Here is a 16925-nt window from a genome sequence, read left to right on the forward strand (position 1 = left end):
GGCATATAATTCTCAGAAGTCAAAGCAAATGTTAAGGCTTAACTGATGACCAAGTCTGCAGAGGACTCTAAACTTGGTGACATCCTAAGTTCCTCAGAGGACATCAAAATCCTGCAAGAAGGCCTCTCACCAACAAATAGCTAGTCTCAAATTCATGGACTAAAACTAAATGTCAAGAAATGTATAACTGTATCCTTCAGCAAGCATGGCTTTCCTTGTAACTATCACAGTAACAGCATACCCTGAAAATTGTTCCAGTAGTTGGGGATTTGGGAATCTATGCCAACAATGAACTGTCCGTTGATCACCATTAGTTAGGTTTTAACACTGTCTGATAGCATATTATGTTTATTTAAACAATCTTGTGTCATTTAACTAACTTAGACTCAAATAACTTGATGACACAAATTGCCACTGAGGGTGTATTTTACTGCAAAGTTGATATGACAATTACTATGTAATTAATTTTTACATTTGTAGCAAATGAAGTATATGAAATGTAAGCTGGTATGTCCCAGAAAAAAAATCCATCCTACATCTTCCATGGTGTTGCAAGAGCATCATCTTTTGTTTTACAATCACTTCAAACCATCACTAGCTTCCTGACTGCATCTGTCATGTACCCGATGACAGCTAACTTATGCTGAAGTCATCTGAAACAAGTAGATGAGGCAGTATATAAAATTAGTGGAAGAATACCCAGCATACCCCTCAACCTATCAGCACAAGAAATCTGGACAAAGCCTGAAATAACAGGGGAACAAAGGCCCAAAAAATAGGGACAGATTTTAAAAATTGCTCCTATAAGGTTAGAAAGTTGCTATAATAATAGGTTTTGATTTACTATGTATTTTCTGAAGGATATGAAGTCTGAAACCCAAAAGTCTGTCATTATTTAGTATTATTAATGACTTCAAATCTCAATAATTTGCTGTAAAACCACAAATTTTATGAAGAAAACACCAGAAATATGAGGCAACAATCTGGACATTCTGTGCAAATCTGCACAGTTCAGAGTAATGACACCCAGTCCTTAAATTCTGTGTAGCTCAGATCACTACAAACTTCTTTTGCAGTCATAAAACATTTCTTGCAGTCTCTCTGCTGTAAACAGGTTTTACATAATTGGTATTGTTTAGTTACAAACCTTTTTTTCTTTCTTTACATACTTTTTCTGTTAGTATTATAACAATCCCCAGCGTTTGATATATGACTGGCCTCTTCCACATTCATATAGTTCAAGAAAAGTGTGTAGAAAGGAATGATTTTGGCAGACAGATACAAACCTCCTTGTTCAAAATTCAGAGACAGAGCCAAAAATAAAGAAGGACAAAGGCCCAAGATCATTTACACTTTTTTCACATGCTTCAAATTCCCTTAGAAAAGTAATAGTACAAAAGATATTGCACCAACATGCATTTTCTAAAGAATAAAAAAATAAGGAAGAATATTGCCTGCCATTATTAACTGACTATAAACATTGTTTTACCAGAAAATCGGACATTTTACAAGAGACAGGACAAGGACAGAGGGAAAATCAAGGATGCTCTGCATGCTCGGGAACAGGTGATAGCAATGGCACTCAGCACTGAAACAATAGCCTCAGCAGTGTTTTTCAAATTATTTTACTCAGATAACATATAGCATAATCATTTCCAAACCACATCCAAGGATATAGACATGCTGTAAAAAAACTATATCAGAATTCTTTATGTCTCACTTAATTTAGCTGTCATGACTTACAGTAGTATAAAACATTTGTCTTGCTGAAAATTTTTTTTTAAATTGGTTTAACTATGGTACAGCTTCAAAAGCATGTTCTTTTATGCTGGCACGAACAAGATAGCAGATAAGTTAATAACTTAAAATAGATAAACAAAAACACTTTTCTGATGTGTTCTTACCTGTCACAGGATCAAGTCTGAACTCATTTGCTCCAGTACCATGCAGGGTGTAAGTAATCTGGGCATTTATACCGTGATCAGGATCTCTAGCAACAACTGTTAAAATAGGCAGTCCAGGCGAGGCATCTTCTGAAACTGTTCCAGTGTAGACCATCTGATAACACAAAGAAAATATTTGATGTTATCAAGCATTAATGAGCCAGAACAAGAAAATAGAAGGGGAGGACAAGACATTCCCGCTATCAAAAGTAAGCATGAATAACGTCGCTATATAAAGCACCTTCTAAATGCTGCCTTTAAGCTTTACCAGAGTAACACGTTAGACAAACAATGGAACAAAGAAACAAACATTTGCTTATATATACATACATAAGATACTTTGCATTATTAACAAGGCATATATACAACTTTTCAATTTCATCTGATTTCCCCCATTTACCGCTACAGCTGTCTTATGTGTACTCACATTCAGCGCATGTGTTTTCAGTTTTGCTTTCCATGTGCTTGTAGTGCCACATCATCTGCATGTCGTATCTTTCTGATCTGTCCACTGTGACACCTAAATGGTAGTAACTATCATAACAGCCTCATTTGTCACAGAATTAGTCTTGTCAGCTATTATTCATCCACATGTAGATGGAATTCAGGCAGTTCTCTAAGGTGGTAAAATTATGCATCTGAACCCAAGAAAAGGAGAGACACAACTTCATGCCATCTATGTAGTACTTAGTTATACTGGATCTCTCCTCTTTGCACAAACAACCTCTTAAGCAACAAATACCTGTGAACAGAAAGGGGTTGGATTGGAGATCTGTGACACGTAGCACTCTAAAAGCTGTATCTCTGAGTAATTTACCCAAAAATAACAAACTGCATTGACGCAAGATGAAAAGCAAACCATCCAAGTACAGCACTGGCCAGGCCACAGCAAATCTGAAGACGCTACAATAGGGTAACATGGTCTACAATGTTAAGAGCCACCCAGAAATGAAGTAGGGAGAAATGGAGCAAACTCTTTACACTCTAGCCATGGCAAGGTTTATTAAGGTCCTAAATAGTATGGTCTCAATACTCGGGTTCCTATTAACATATCGCAGACGCAGTTTGTCTAACACATCTTGATCAAACTGAAAAGAGCGAAAATGCAAAATAACGTAGGGGGGGTGTAATATGTAATGTTTTAAAGTTTTTTTTTTTTTTTTTTTTTGGAACAGCGATTTTTTTCCTGAGGTTTTGATGTTGTATGCGTTCACTTACATGGGGTTGATTATTTATCGTTCGCTTTTGTAAGCGTGCGATAATATAATGTAGACCCCCAATACTCTGGTCACACTGAAAACCATTGCTGACATAGACCCATGTAATACAATGAAATGTAACAGTATAATGGCTTGCAAAGTACTTTTTCATCCTCAATATCCTTTTCCTAAAATGTGATGCTGATGACAGGTCAAAAATTCTACAGAATTCTAGGAAAATAAAGTAAGGGTTGTATTCACAGTCGTTAGCACAAACGGGATAGAGGTATCCCCGAAGTTTACGAATGTGTACAGCAAAGGTGGGATTCATACAGAACTTTTATGCTAATGTGAAATGAAATGCCTTAAGAAAAATGAGATGCAAATGAAACATTTTGTAAAGCGGCATACTCTAATGAAGTGTTCTTGTGATTCATAGTCCAATATTTGTGCAATTCGCACATTCCTTGTTAAAAGCAGCACTTTGCCTTTTGTATCTGAATTGTAATCTATGAACCTGCCTCATCCATCCTTTCAGTAGTTTGTCCAAGTATACATAAGCACTTCACTGACACACCAAAGAATTACTTCCCCCAGCGACCCCTTCAGTAGCTTGTCTAAATATGCATAAAAGTAACACGAGATAAATTGTTTTGCCCAGTGATCACTTCAGCAGTTTAAATGAAATGCGCACAAGCATGAAAATGAAACATCTCCCCCAGCGATCCCTTCAGTAGTTTCACCCAAATATGCACAAGGACCAAAATGAACCCCCCCCGTGATCTCTTCAGTAGAAACACAAATGTGTAATGTTCCTTAACTGCGTACTAGCTGTCCCCCTGTTGCTTATGCCTTAAAACTGTTAGGCTTTTATGATAGGGAGATGTGTTTAGCAAAATGCTTCCACATTTTCATAGTCATCCTGAAAGATGTGACTTGGATAAGCACACACTGCCATTCTTTGTGGATTGTCTCTACAAAATATGTGGGAATGGACTATGAATACTTTTCTAAGTTTCTTAAGAATGGTAGAAATTGATGTCTTTTTAAATTTAGTTGGAAAAATGCCCATTCTAAAAGATCCACATACATTTTTGGATAAAGAAAGACTCAGGGACCCTGGCAAGATTTAAGACACACTGGGCATGTAGTCAACAGTATTTTGAAGGTGCAGCCCCATTCATGACATCTTCACAGCTGACATACTTAAAAGTCAGAGCACAAGAGAAGTACAGTTGTGTACACTTACCATAAATGTAGATGTTCGAGTGTATTCACTGTTGCAGTCATTACATTTGGGTTATCTGCTTGCAGGTATCCCTCCGTCAGCCTGATTAACAAAGTCTTGGGTCCTGCGTCAGTTGCTGTCCCTTCTTCCATGACGTCAGGTCATCAGGGGTATAAAACATGCAGCCGACGCCATTACATCAGTTTTTCTTGTCCCAGATGTCAGGTGCCCCCCTAATGGGGAGCAATTAAATATAAAAGTACAATGATATACCTCCAACAAAAAAGCAAATACACCAAAAAGGCTTTTAAGCATAGTAAAGGAAAGCAGAGGTATAGCCAAAATAAGTTAGGGGACTGGAGGGAGGGTAACCAGGACTGCAACAGTGAATACACTCGAAAATCTACATTTATGGTAAGTGTACACACTGTACTATGTTCTTCATGTTTCACTGTTGCAGTCATTACATTTGGGTAGATTCCCAAAGTTGTGGTTGGGAGGAGGAATTTAGATAGCATTAGGACCAGCTATAAGGCCCTGCAAGACTGCAGTGGCAAAGCCAGCTCTGGATTTAGAGAAAATTGGAAAATGGTTTTGCTTGGTGAAAGTATTACAGAACTCCAGGTAGCAGCTTCTAGGATGTCTCTGGTAGGGACGCCTCTGAGAAAGGCTGTAGAGGTAGATGCAGCCCTGGTGGAGTGAGGTCTGATCCCCTGGGGATTGGTTTTCCATGGTGCTTATAGCAGAAATGAATGGAATGGCCTATCCATTTAGAAATGGCTTGCTTTGAAATAGCCTTCCCCTCTGCCCCCGCAGCAAATGCTGCCAACAGTTGTTCAGATTTCCTTTGAGGTTTAGTCCTGTCCAAGTAGAATCTGAGTTGTCTGTGCACATCTTTTCATTTAAGGTGTACCCCAGACAAAGGCCAGATGATTCAAAAGTATGTCCTGGCTTTCTGCCTGAATTAGACAATCATCCAGGTATGGGTATATCTGAATATTTCTTTGCCTACAAAATGCAATAATTGGAGCTAGGCACTTTTTCAATACCCTGGGTGCAGTACATAAGCCAAAGGGCAGTGCAGAGAAGCGTAGGTATCTTCTGCAAGATTCCCTGATTAGGATGTGCAGGTATGCTTCTTTTAAATCTAGTGTTGCCAACCAGGCATTTTTGCCTAGCTTAGGAAGTAAATGGTGAAGGGTCAGCATCTTGACTTTTAGAATCTCCAAAAAGGTGTTTAGAGTAGACAGGTCCAGGATAGGACACCATGAATTGTCTTTTCTGGGTACTAGGAAAAGTCTTGAGTAGAAACCTTGTCCCTTTTCCTCTTCTGGTACCAGTTGAATAGCCCCCATGCTTAAGAGAGAAAGTACTTGTTTTTGGGCCTCTGCCCACTGCTTTGGGAGTAGGTCCGGCCACCTGCTTGGTGTTGGCAATGTGTGGAAGTGAAATCTGTATCCCTGGGACACTATATTTAAAACCCATTTGTCCTGGTTAATGAGTTCTCAATTGTTTGCATGAAGAGCAATCTTTCCCCCCAAAGCGGCAGTCAGTTGATAAGTGCTTGGAAATTGTAAAAGGAAGTCATTGAGACAGTTTACCATGGGGGGAGTCTTATTACTCCCAGATTTGGAAGAGGAGGCGGCCCCCACTGCTTAGTCTTTTGTGTCCCCTGGGACTGAAACCTGGGGTTTTTTGCTGTGTCTGGGTTTGGCTTGAGAAGACCTGGAAGGGGCTGGAAAGGACCAATTCTTAGAGGGCCAGTGCCTACTAAATCTAGGAGGCTGAACTTGTAAGAAATCTTTAACAGTTTGCATAGATTTAGCTTTATCTTCCATCTTTTTAAGAACTTCCTTAGCCTTGTTGCCAAACAGGTGGTCCTGATTTAAGGGAGCAACCAACAATTTAGCTTTAACATGATCAGGCAAAGACTGCTCCTTAAGACAAGCATGCCTTCTGAGCACATACCCAGTAACAGCGGCCCTGCAAGAGGCCACTAATGAATCAAAACCACATTGCAAAGTATGTTTTTCAACTTGTTCAGCAGAATGCATTAAATCCTGTAATTCTTTATTTTCCACACAGTCAGGAATCAACATCATTTTCTGTTTAAGCAATCCAATAACATGTTGCTGATACTTTAATATATGAAACTGGCAGTTTAAAGCCCTAATGGCCAAGGTTGCAGAAGTGTAAACCTTCTTACCCCATCTGTCCAGTGCCCTGGAGTATCTATCAGAAGGGGTAGAATTTTTAGCAGTAGAAGTCTTAATGCCCTTGGGCCCCTGTGAAATAGCCTCTGGATCCGCAATAGGATTTTTAAAAAGGAACTTGTGTGACTCAGGAACCCTGTAGTATCTGTCTGGTTTTCTTGGAGTAGGAGGCAAGGAATCAGGGGCCAAACTAGATTCTGAAAAAGCATCATCAACAATGTCTAGTACAGGAGGAATAGCTAAAGGCCTAGGCCGAGGTAGGAGTAAGAAATCCCTAAGCCTCTTTTTTGAATCAGGAAAATCCTGGCTTTCCTGGTGGAAATGTTCCCTTAGAGTATGTAAGGTTTCCACAAAAGAAAAATCCTCTGGAGGGGAAGCAGAGGGAATGGAGTCCTCTGCATCATTATCCTCATAAGTAGATAAGGGCAAATCCAGATCATCAGAAGAATCAGAAAAAAATAGAATCCTGGTCAGAAGATTCATAAACCACTTCATTCCTAGGCCTCTTAGAAAGGGAGGTTGGCTACCCCTGATTAGAGTTACTAGATCTTCAGCCATTCTTATCATTTGTTTTTTAGGCATAGAAGCCTGAGCATGTGGCCTGGGCATCAGTCTTTTCAGCATGGTTTGAGATTTAGGCCAAAGAGAAGAAGGAGGCATCAGTTTAGTATGCAAGTCTGTAGGCCTGAATACACCCTCAGAAGCCGGTGCCTGCACAGTGGCTCTGGACCCATCCAAGGTAGAGACATCCTTGGGTTCCATGGTTGAAGCATCTCGTGGCATACGGGACTCTGAATGGGTCTCAGTAGAGGCCTGTGAATCAGAAGTAGCAGGTATCAGGGGCTGCGAAAGCGCCTCACTGAGTATCGGCGAACTGGCGACTGCCTTAGGAGAAGTGTCGTTGGCAGTTTTGGACCTCGGCGGCCTGTCTCTGTCATTATCTTTGCATTTTTTTCAGAATCCTGGTAGTCGGATGGCTAACTGATGACATTTCTGGATAATTAAACTGAGAACTGAAAATATACCGACGACAGATAGTGCGCTGATTAAATAAAGCACAAAACTGACAGCAAGGTATGTCGTGATCAGGGCCTAGGCAAGGAATACAGTACGAATGAAAATCTTTATGAGGTATTTGCTTTCCACAAGTAATGTAATTATTAACTTTTACTGACATCGGTAAGGAGCAAGAAAAAGTTTCCCCAATGGGTACTTAGCTTTAGTTGAAGACTTCGGTTCTGAAACTCGAAAATTAAAAATTTCAGGAGTCGGCCGACCGGCACTTGTGAACTGCTTCTGCTTCGGGCACCGCACGGCAAGAAAGACTGATGTAATGGCGTCAGATGCATGTTTTATACCCCTGACAACCTGACGTCATGGAAGAAGGGACAGCGACCGACGCAGGACCCAAGTCTTTATTAATCAGGCCGACTGAGGGCTACCTGCAAGCAGATAACCCAAATGTAATAACTGCATCAGTGAAACACGAAGAACATCATTAATACAGTCCCTGCCAGGACTAATAAAATGCTCAGCTGATGCATGAGAGCAAAAAATCTCTTAACCGAGGGCACGTTATATGCAAAGAAGCAAGTGGTCCTCTTATATCTAGCTAATCTATGAACTTTATGAACTATAAGCCAGAATCAGTTAACTTACTAATTTTAAATGAAACATTTTTCAAATGTACAGCAATAAAAATCAGTGGCAGGAGATACCTTCCACACTAACGGCTGCAGTGGTTAGCATTGCCACCTCACAGCAAGAGGTTCTTGGGTTCGATTTTGGTTCGATTCTCAGCTGGGGTTCCTTCTGTACAGAGTGTGTGTATGACCGCCCTGTGGTTGTGTGGCTTTCCTCCAGATGCTAAGGTTTCCTCCCACATCCCAAAGACATACTGCAGGTGGACCGGACAGTCTAAATTGGCCCTAGGTGTGTGTGTGTGTGTGTGTGTGTGTGTGTGTGTGTGTGTGTGTGTGTGTGTGTGTGTGTGTGTGTGTGTGCGTGTACGTGTGCGAGCTTTCTATGGAAGATTGGGTGCCAGGCTAGCAACTCGACACTGTAAAAACTCTACTGCCAATTGTTCTGTGGACCATTGTTCTGCTGTGGTAACCCTTAATGGTAAAAGCCAGCAGAAGAAGGTACCCTCCACATTATTTGTTACATACATATTCCTGTTCCAAAGTTTACACCAGGTGGTCAACCTTTATAACTATCCATTTGCAAACCATGTCCTTCAAACTTAATAAATATATAGATCAGATCAGAAATGTTTCAGCTTTTTCCTCATCAAAGATCAGCTAAAAGGCTACAGTTTAAATGGTTCTGAATAGCACTTATCTTTTATCTCACATGTCACAAATTGCTGTCATGTCATTGTTGATGCCAGCATGTGTCGACATACCTAAAGCATTGCATTTCATACTTATAAATCATGTTCACAAAGCCAGTCCTCTGTTATCACAAACATCTGCTGTTTTAGCACAATAAGAAAGTCAGTTACATAACTACTGCAATGTTTGCTAGTGCTGTTACGTCTGCTGCACTTCCTCTTTGGATGAAGATACCTTTACTAAGCTTTTCTTTCAGCTAGTAGCTAATGTTTTATATTTTTTACTCAAAAACTCAGTTTATGTCATAGATGTGGGAAGCATATTAAAAATAAAAAATATTCAGTCTGGAAATTTCTCCAGCTGGAAAGATGGTGACATACTTAACATGTTATGTGAGCATATGTTGCACAACCTTAATTTATTCCTCATAGTATTTTGCAGTACAACATCCCAATGCTGTATATACTGCACTGCCTGTGGTGTTATGAAACAGTATCACGGATTAGGTTTTGAGATAAACGATCATACTTCAGCATGTATACTAATATTAAGTACTGTGAGATTTCAGCTAATAACCAAATTTATTGAAATTGATTCTGAACAATTTGATCAATGCTTCATTATTTTGTATATAAGCACAATTTGTGATACTTTGGTTGTTACTTGTGTCTCTTATGGCCTCCAAAACAATGACATGATATTTAACATTACTGGTGATGGGACATGCTATCAAAAAATCACAAGTATCCTCACAAAGAAAACTGTTATTACAGAACATCGAAGTACCATGCATTTTTTGGCAGAGTGCTGAACATTACAAAAGTGCAATTTTCAAGTAGTGGTAACTTTGAAATTTGTCATTTAATACAGGGATGTACTTTGACTGTGGTGGTGCTGCGGTAGTGTTGTCGCCTCACAGTAAGACGTTGTCCTGTTCGATTCTCAGCTAGAATGTCTTCTGTGTGGAGACATGCGTGAATGGGCGTACCTTCATTGAAGGTTGTGCATCAGGGCCGGCAACTCGGCACGTAAAAATCTACTGCCAATCATTAGCGGATCGGAGTTCTGCTGTGGCAACCCCTAACCGGGAAAAGCCAAAAGACACAACAACAACTTTGATTATGGCTCTCAGTACTGAAAGTATGGGGGACTATGCCTCTAAATGAAAACAGTGATTTTTTTTAGTATGTCATGTGTGAAGGATACTTTTTTCAGCTGAGAATCATTTAACTTTTCAATGTATCGTTCCTTTTTTTTAATATTTTAATTTGATGATGCTTTTAGTGTACACAGTCTTCAGAAGAATAAAATGTATGAGGTACCATCTCATCCCATAGATATCCCATGTGGTATGATACTAAACTAAATATTGATCCTAACCTATACTCAGTTACACTTTAGGGGTACCACTGCTAACACATACAAACATGCAAAAGTTATAGCAGCACAGAAAAAAAACAGAAAAATAAATAATGAGCCCTCTGGCCAATAAAATGACTATACTGCGAGTCATTTTATGTATTTCCCAACTCAGAGAGGCCAGGAAAACACCTCCTGCCACAAGATGAATAAATCCAGTCCTCTTGATGTCAGAACAGAGTAGAAGAGATCGGGTCTATATTAGTGTATTTCAGTGAACACCTAATCATCGACCCCTATTCAGTGAAAATCACTTCCACAATTTGCTGAATTTACCAAGGGCAACTAACTACTTGCTCTGCAGCACAATGGACAGACATCTCACTAAATCAAACCCACCCAAGTGGGGGGCTTCACCCCCCAGTGTGGGGAGCTGCACCCCCCACACCTCAACTATATATACCAACTCCAAGATCACACTACAGTAGAGAAAAGGGCAAAGTTGTGTAGTTGTCCAACAACATTTTTACCCTTGGTAAATTCAGCGTATCGTGGAAGTGATTTTCGCTGATTAGAGGTTGATGATTAGGTGTTCGCTGAAATACACTTTCGGCGAACTAATATAGACCTGAAGAGATCCACATCTGCAATGCTAACACAAACCACTTACACAACTAGGTGAAAATCCCATGCTGAATGTAATTTCAAGACAGTAACATTGAGAGGAAGAACTTTTTTTTTTTTTTTTTTTTTACAAAATGATCAGTGAAATGCACAGATAAAATCAGGAAACAAAAGTGATCACTGAAAATAACTTAAGCATGATTTCGCAATCAAGGTACTTAACTTTTCCTGACTGTCACTGGATACAAGTAAAACACTTCTGGAATACAGGCTAGGACTACAGGCTTTGTTGAGCTCTAGGAAAATGAGCTGGAGACAGTAAGTAGTAAAGGAGGTTTACTGAAGAACAATACTGGTTTACTGGGTGGGCACTCAGTATTATGGGTCTATGGAAAACAAAAGGTAGTATTATGGGTCTATGGAAAACAAAAGGTAGTATTATGGGTCTATGGAAAACAACAGGTAGTATTATGAGTCTATGGAAAACAACAGGTAGTATTATGGGTCTATGGAAAACAACAGGTAGTATTATGAGTCTATGGAAAACAACAGGTAGTATTATGGGTCTATGGAAAACAATAGGTAGGAAGAGTGTATAAATAGCTTATGTAACAGTCAATATTAATGAAGGAGAGGAGGGAGGGAGTTTGGGAATCAGATAATCATAAGGGGTGGAGGGCAGAGACACATCCGATAAACAACAGCAGAAGGGTGGAAGAGTTGGGGAAACTTTTCAAGGAACAAGCAAGCTAGCTACAGAGTTTAGAATCAAAAGACAATATTGGAGCTGTTTCAGAAACTTTTTTTAATGTGTTAGTGGGGGATGTGGCAAACGCAGAATGCAAGCAGACAAATTATACGCAGAATATAAAAGCACTGCAGTATGAACTGGAGCAGACAATGCTTTCACTATTGAACTTCTGGTACAGTTTAAGGCACCAGACTATACAGAACATTGTTTATGGAAAAACGTAGTAACAAATAATGAAAGCACAAATCTGGTAACAGGAGTATACAATCCTGCCCCGGCTGTGAATTAAACTATAGAAACTGCACCCAGCAGGGTTTAATATTTAAATAGATTTTACCAATAATTCTACTTATGGAAATAGAAGTGTAGAATGACTAAGGTCCCCGAACAAAATAAAAAAAAACAACCAGATGGAACAGACAGAAAAGTACAAAATACTACCACCACACGGTTCACTATCAGTGCACTTTAATATTTAACCAGAATTGAAATAATTAAAATAATTTAATTCTCTTGCCTTTTTATGAAAAGCAGTTACTCAAAAATTCTACACCTCTTCAGGTCTTGGATAATGCAAAGCCCCCCTGCATAACTGGTCTTGGGATGTCTCTGCCTGTCATAAAATTATTTTTTTCTCAAATTACAAACGTAGCCTTCTTTTTGAGAGAGTAGCTTCTGCCAGGTTAGTAGTGAAGAAGGAAGTGTCTGTGAATTTTGATTAATTGGAACAATTTGGCTGTAAATCTGATCTGATAGAGTATTATTTTTATTTATTTACTTATTTTTAATGTAGACAATTTTCTAGAGAGCTGTAGCCCTAATACAGCACATTCTGAATGTTTTTGCACTTTGTATATAATGTGCTGCCTTTACTGTGAACTTTTCTGAGAATAGTACTCAGAAAAATACCTATAAATTGTCATTAAGACTCTGCTTATGGATTCAAGACTAATGCAATATCTGCATCTTCAATTTTATTACTTTTATATGAAAATGGATTCAGAAATAAGGGTGACATAATAACAATACATATGTTTATGTTTTTAACATAGGAATATATAACTAAAACAACTGAAAATTTACAGTAAAATTATAAAGAAAATATGTCATGGCATTCATATATAGGCAATACTCAGTCTGTGTATGCCTTAATTATCATATGTGTCAACTGAAATCTGTTGATAGTTTCTGAATGTGGTAGGATAGTAAAAAATGTTATTCAATGGATCAGCACAGCTACTCTTTAGTTCTTTTGTAATGTTCACTCAGTTCAAATGTATTCTGGGTATTTATGGCATATCTCATCTTAAATGAAAGTCACCTATCCATCCTTTGTGTAAAACAAATATTATGGAACTTTGCAGATTGTCATACTGAAATGCCTATTCAAGTCTGCATTCAGCACTTGCATAGCAGAGAAAGTATCCCAAATGCATTTATTATTTCTGTTAAAAGTTTTAATTAATTATACTTGGACAAAAAGGTACTTACTGTAGTCAAGAATGCACTTTTAGCCATAAGAAAATAAAGGTTGCTGAGTACTTCCTCTGGTTGGATATTATTAATATAGAAAACTTTGGTGGCGGCATACTTTCAGTGAGAAAAAATGTCTGCCCTCTGGAGAGATATGTATAATTTGTAATTGTGATACGTCTTCTCAGACAGATATTTTCTTAGTACATATTACAATCTCCATCCTGGAAAAAGTCATATAAATATCCTTTCATAAGTCAAATACAATGCAGTTTTACAGACCGTCACACTGAAATGCTTCCTTGTACTTGGCATGAACATATATGAGGTATTATCTGTAAATTTAAATCTCTTTTTGCATTTCTTAGCATAGGTAGCACAGAATTAAATGTGAGACCTTAATTACATGCATAACATAAAACTGCAGTTCAAGTTTTAAACACTTTCACACAGTTAAATTAAGAAGTTGGCTGAGGTATTTTATGTTTGTCAATACAGAGATTAATTTTCATTGTTGGTCTTCTGGCACACAGGTAATGATCAATTTGTGATACTAACAACTTGGATTTCAAAATAGGCTGTGGTTGACAGTCATCTGGAAGAAAGGTCTTGCAATCTACTCCTGTATGTCTGCAAATAAAACTATGTGGATGGTTTAGACAACTGTCCACAAGGTTGCCATGAGGCAGTCATACCTTCCAGGTACTACACAAACATGGACACACACTCTTTTCAGTGAGAAAAATGATAACTTTTATGGAGAAATGTATGTAGTTATAAGTTCTGATACAATTTCCATCTACTGATCAGGTTGCCAGATGATTTAGCTACAGCTCTGATTTGGATACATAATGCATTTGTCACCCTAGGGGCAAGTTATATATTAATCCCTTATTTAAATCAAATACATTGGAACATTGCAGATTGTCACACTGAAATTCCTGTGCAGGCTTGTACTTGATGCCTACATATGTGAAACAGAATCTCAAGCATTCTGCGACATTTCTTATTAAATATTTCAGACAACTGTAGTTTGACACACAAGTATATAATATAATGAAGATCGCAATTCTTTCACCAAGGAGTGCATTCAGATCAACAATGAAGCTAGCTAAGCCAGTTTGTTATGCAGTACAGGGATGTTTTGTATCAGCCAATTTACAATTACTGCTAATACCACTTTTGGAGAAATAAGCAAATTTAGATTATAGTTTACAGCTTTTAGTTTTGATGTAATGCCAGAACATTGCAGATCTGTTCTGTACATATGTTGCCATTTTCACCCATAAAATAAGTCATCCTCTTACTGAAGACAAACACACCAGAACTTCATGAACTAGAATATCTTGGTGACCATGAAGACTGACTGATGGTCTCCACACACGCTAAATTATATCCATGGAACAACTTGATATCTCCTACTAAAAGTTTCAGGACAGCACATTCAATTGTTCAGTTAATACGTTTGCTGAGCTAATCCCTTCTGGTTCAGTCTTGAATTTTTATATTCTGTTTCATGGTTCTTGTGTTTTTTTTTCCTATATGAATTATTCAAATACCTACAGCTATAACTTTGAGCGACAGACAAATGCTACACAACTCCATTTCTTAATAACAGAGTATGTGCATGATTTTTACGCATTTTGTACTTGCATCTCTGAGAACAAGGAATATGTTTGTTGTAAACTAACTTTAGTAAAATATTGCAAATTGTCAGATTCAAATGCTGAAACAATGTAAAAGGTACTCTGTGAAATCATATGAATACAATAATAATAATTCTGAAAGTCAAAATATATGCTGTACCTTCCTTTTCTCATGAACTACCACAAAAATATAAATATATGGATTTACTTCATTTAATCAACCATAAAAATGTTCGAAAGGCAATAAAATTTATCCTGAAAAGACTGAAAACTATTTAACTGAAATATAAAAATATTTTATATAAAGGGAGGCAAACTAGATCCACTACTACTTACACTGTATATACCAACTCCATGACCATACAACAGTGGGGAAAGGGCAAATCCCTACCCTGCTACACTACAATCTCCCACATACAAATGCCAGCATTTGATTGATATTCTGAATGTTTTAACAAGTGAATGTTCACTGTAATAAATTACTCCCATATGGCTGTAGTTGTTGTTGCGTCTTTCGGCTTTTCCCGGTTAGGGGTCGCCACAGGGGTACTCCGGTCCGCTAATGATTGTCAGTTGATTTTTTACGTGCCGAGTTGCCAGCCCTGACGCACAACCTTCAACAAAGGTATGCCCAAACACGCATATCTCCACACAGAAGACGCTCTAGCTGAGAATCGAACGGGACAACGTGATGGCTGTAGTTGATAATGGCATATGTTCACATGGTTGAATACTTTTTACTACTGTAAAAAAACACTCTTGATAGAATGTTCTGTTAAATGGAGTTTCTGCTGACAGCTTTTTGCATTGAATTGTGTTGCAGCAGGTCAAGTGAATTTGTCCTTACCCTAGTGTTATGCAGTTTTGGAGCTAGTATTTATTTATTTATTTGTTTATTGACATTTGTTAACCAGATTGGTCCAGCTGGGCCAGGGGCCCGTTTTCCGTGGAGACCCGAGGAGAAAAGCTCCAGTTACAAAATTAAGGACTACACAGGTAACAAAATAGAAAGTAGCATAACCAGGTTTAGTAGCATAACCAAGTTTATATATACTAAGCAGGGACTGTGGGGGGCACAGTTCGATGTAAAATGATAGCTTTGTCCATATTCACTCTTGTGAGCATTCTCAGTTTGCTGATGCACTCATACAGACAAATTATTTAGATTTTTTCTTGAATGCTAGACTGACTGTAGAATTTAGAAAACAACTCTATTAAATTAATAAATGCAATACTTCCTCAAATGGACCTTACCTGCAAGATAATCAAAAAGAAATCTCCTAAAACTGCTGCCAACACGGATGCCTAACTGTTGATGGCAATGTTTTTGTAATGCAAACCCAGGGGAAAGAGAACAGTTTAAACTTTGTCCAAAGAAATTTTAAAAGGATAATTGTGCAGAGTCAGGCCTCTATACCCCTGGAAGGACATTAATTACACATTAACACATACCCTGGAGGGCATTATTGTGGTTAGAGAATAGGCCTTGTTGTAAAAATGTTACTTTTTATTTACTTATATATACTTATATTACTATATATATATATATATATATATATATATATATATATATATATATATATATATATATATAAGTAAATAAAAAGCAACATTTTTACAGCAAGCCTATTCTCTAACCACAATAATGCCCTCCAGGGTGTGTGTTAATGTGTAATTAATGCCCTTCCAGGGGTATATACTTCTTATATTACTGGGCGGCCATGGTGGTGCAGCAGTTAGTGTTGCCGCCTCACAGCAAGAGGTTCTCCGGTTCAATTCTCGGCTGGGGTGCCTTCTGTGCGGAGTCTGCATGTCCTCCCTGTGGTCGCGTGGGTTTCCTCCAGGTGCTCCAGTTTCCTCCCACATCCCAAAGACATGCTGTAGGTGGATTGGACACTACAAATTGGCCCTAGGTGTGAGTGTGTGCATGCATGTGCCTTCTGTGGAAGGTTGTGTGCCAGGCTGGCACCTCAGCACCATAAAGCTCCACTGCCAATCATGAGCGGACAGATGATCCGCTGTGGCTAGCCCTAACCAGGAAAAAGCCGAAAGAAGAAGATACTTCTTATATTACTATATTATTTTTTTATATATTTTGGATGTAAAATAGTTTCTCTGCCTAATACTTCTAAGTTGCTGTAGTATATGTAAATGGT

At 38.4% G+C, this 16925-nt stretch overlaps 1 protein-coding gene across 1 annotated transcript in view; it reads right to left on the bottom strand.

Moving 5' to 3' along the window:
- FAT2 (FAT atypical cadherin 2) overlaps window positions 1–16925 on the bottom strand; it is a 1015713-nt gene that overhangs the window by 260480 nt on the left and 738308 nt on the right. Inside the window, exon 13 of the mRNA XM_044069413.1 lies at window positions 1905–2058. Coding sequence (XP_043925348.1) covers window positions 1905–2058 — 154 coding nt within the window. The remainder of the gene's footprint in view (window positions 1–1904; window positions 2059–16925) is intronic.

This window comes from Protopterus annectens, chromosome 4.part0, assembly GCF_019279795.1.
Source record: "Protopterus annectens isolate FY-2018-M chromosome 4.part0, PAN1.0, whole genome shotgun sequence".
Classification (NCBI taxonomy): domain Eukaryota; kingdom Metazoa; phylum Chordata; order Ceratodontiformes; family Protopteridae; genus Protopterus; species Protopterus annectens.